At 59.6% G+C, this 2,034-nt stretch overlaps 1 protein-coding gene across 1 annotated transcript; it reads left to right on the top strand.

The window, feature by feature from the left end:
- Nucleotides 1-103: 103 nt before the first annotated feature.
- On the top strand, nucleotides 104-1,022 carry FOXL2 (forkhead box L2). Its single transcript, XM_010568260.1, has one exon. The coding sequence runs from the start codon at nucleotides 105-107 to the stop codon at nucleotides 1,020-1,022; it is 918 nt and encodes a 305-aa protein (XP_010566562.1). The 5' UTR covers nucleotide 104.
- The last annotated feature ends 1,012 nt before the right edge of the window (nucleotides 1,023-2,034 follow it).

Raw genomic sequence — 2,034 nt, 5'->3', positions numbered from 1 at the left:
GGTCTCGGCCAGCGCGCGGCGGGACGGCCGCCGGCACCGGGCTTCGCGCACCGCGCAGCGGGCAGCGCTCCGCACCGCGCGCCGGGCGGCGGACGCGGGGCACCATGATGAGCAGCTATCCGGACGGCGAGGAGGACACGGCGGCGCTGCTGGCTCACGACACCGGCGGCAGCAAGGAGCCGGAGCGGGGCAAGGAGGAGTTGGGCGCCGACAAGGGCCCCGAGAAGCCGGACCCCTCGCAGAAGCCCCCCTACTCCTACGTGGCCCTGATCGCCATGGCCATCCGAGAGAGCGCGGAGAAGAGGCTCACGCTGTCCGGGATCTACCAGTACATCATCAGCAAGTTCCCTTTCTACGAGAAGAACAAGAAGGGCTGGCAGAACAGCATCCGCCACAACCTCAGCCTCAACGAGTGCTTCATCAAGGTGCCCCGGGAGGGCGGCGGCGAGCGCAAGGGCAACTACTGGACCCTGGACCCCGCCTGCGAGGACATGTTCGAGAAGGGCAACTACCGCAGGAGGCGAAGGATGAAGCGGCCCTTCCGGCCTCCCCCGACCCATTTCCAGCCAGGCAAGACCCTCTTCGGCCCCGACAGCTACGGCTACCTCTCCCCGCCCAAGTACTTGCAGTCCACCTTCATGAACAACTCGTGGCCGCTGGCGCAGCCCCCTGCGCCCATGCCCTACGCTTCCTGCCAGATGTCTGGCGGGAACGTCAGCCCCGTCAATGTGAAAGGACTCTCGGGCCCGGCATCCTACAGCCCCTACTCGCGGGTGCAGAGCATGGCGCTGCCCAGCATGGTGAACTCCTACAACGGCATGGGCCACCACCACCACCCGCACGCCCACCACCCCCAGCAGCTCAGCCCGGCCAGCCCCGCGCCGTCCGCGGCCCCGGCGGCGAACGGAGCCGGCCTCCAGTTTGCCTGCGCCCGCCAGCCCGCCGAGCTGTCCATGATGCACTGTTCCTACTGGGAGCACGAGAGCAAACACAGCGCCCTGCACTCCCGCATAGATATCTAGGGATGTTCCGGCCGGCCGCCGCCACAGAAATGCCCTCGTCCCGGCCCCGCTGCCCTTCTCCGATCCCGCCGCGTTCTCCTGCGCTCTCGTGTCTGTCCTCCTCCTCCTTCGCCTTCTCTCTGTGCCCAAACTGTCGCGGTGGGAAAGAGCAGCCCTGCTCCGCGGGTAGTGGAAGTGTAGGAGCCGTCCTCCGATGAGAAGCGGGCGGTGGGAGGGTGGGAGCTCCCCCGGCGGGGCTGCGCCGGGCGGAGCGGCGGCCAGGCCGGCTGCCTCTGGGCGAGCTCCGATTTACCGTTCGCTTCTCTGCTCGTGTGTGTGTGTGTGTTTGTGAGGGGTTTGGGGGCGGCAGGAGCAAGTAGTTAAAAATAGGCTGTTTAGCCGTCAAAGTTCTGCTTCTTTATAATTCGGCCGTAATCTTTTTGGGCTCAGCCTTGGGGAGAGTAAAGCAGAGCTTGTAAATAGCGGCGGCATTTCCACGCGTGGCGGTGCGGGACTGGCGGGGCCTAGACACTGCCGTGTGCCCGCGGTGCTCGTCCTCCTCCTCCTCTTCATCTCCCCTTTCTTCTTCCTCGGTCTGCAAAGCACTGCGCTTCTTCCAAGCTGTGGCTTTTTGTCAAAATAGTACTTACGTGAGGACTGCTGTAACAGCAGATGTGCGATATTGCTGGTTATTAGAAACCAACAAACAAAATCTGCCAGGGTCACTCGTGAAATGTTTCGGCAGCGGTAAATATATTTTTTTAAAGGAGACGATGTCTTCTGAGGTCTTAAAAGTAATTTTATACAGGTCTAAAAAAATATTTTGATGTTATTAAAAAAAAAGACGGTTTCCTGTAAATTGGAATATTTTTCCGTGTGCATATTATTATTAATAATGAAAGTTTAAACTATCTTAGGGTTTTTAGACCCCAAACCTGGCCCAAAATGGATTTTCCGGTAGGTTCTGCTTTTGAATGCTTGCCCTGTGTCTTAAAACGTTTTGATCCTTCAATTTTACATAGATTAATGTGCA

The sequence above is a fragment of the Haliaeetus leucocephalus genome, unplaced genomic scaffold, assembly GCF_000737465.1.
Source record: "Haliaeetus leucocephalus isolate CR32 unplaced genomic scaffold, Haliaeetus_leucocephalus-4.0 Scaffold240, whole genome shotgun sequence".
Taxonomy (NCBI): Eukaryota; Metazoa; Chordata; class Aves; order Accipitriformes; family Accipitridae; genus Haliaeetus; species Haliaeetus leucocephalus.
Note: the sequence above shows the minus strand (reverse complement) of the source record. Positions and strands in the feature narration are given on the sequence as shown.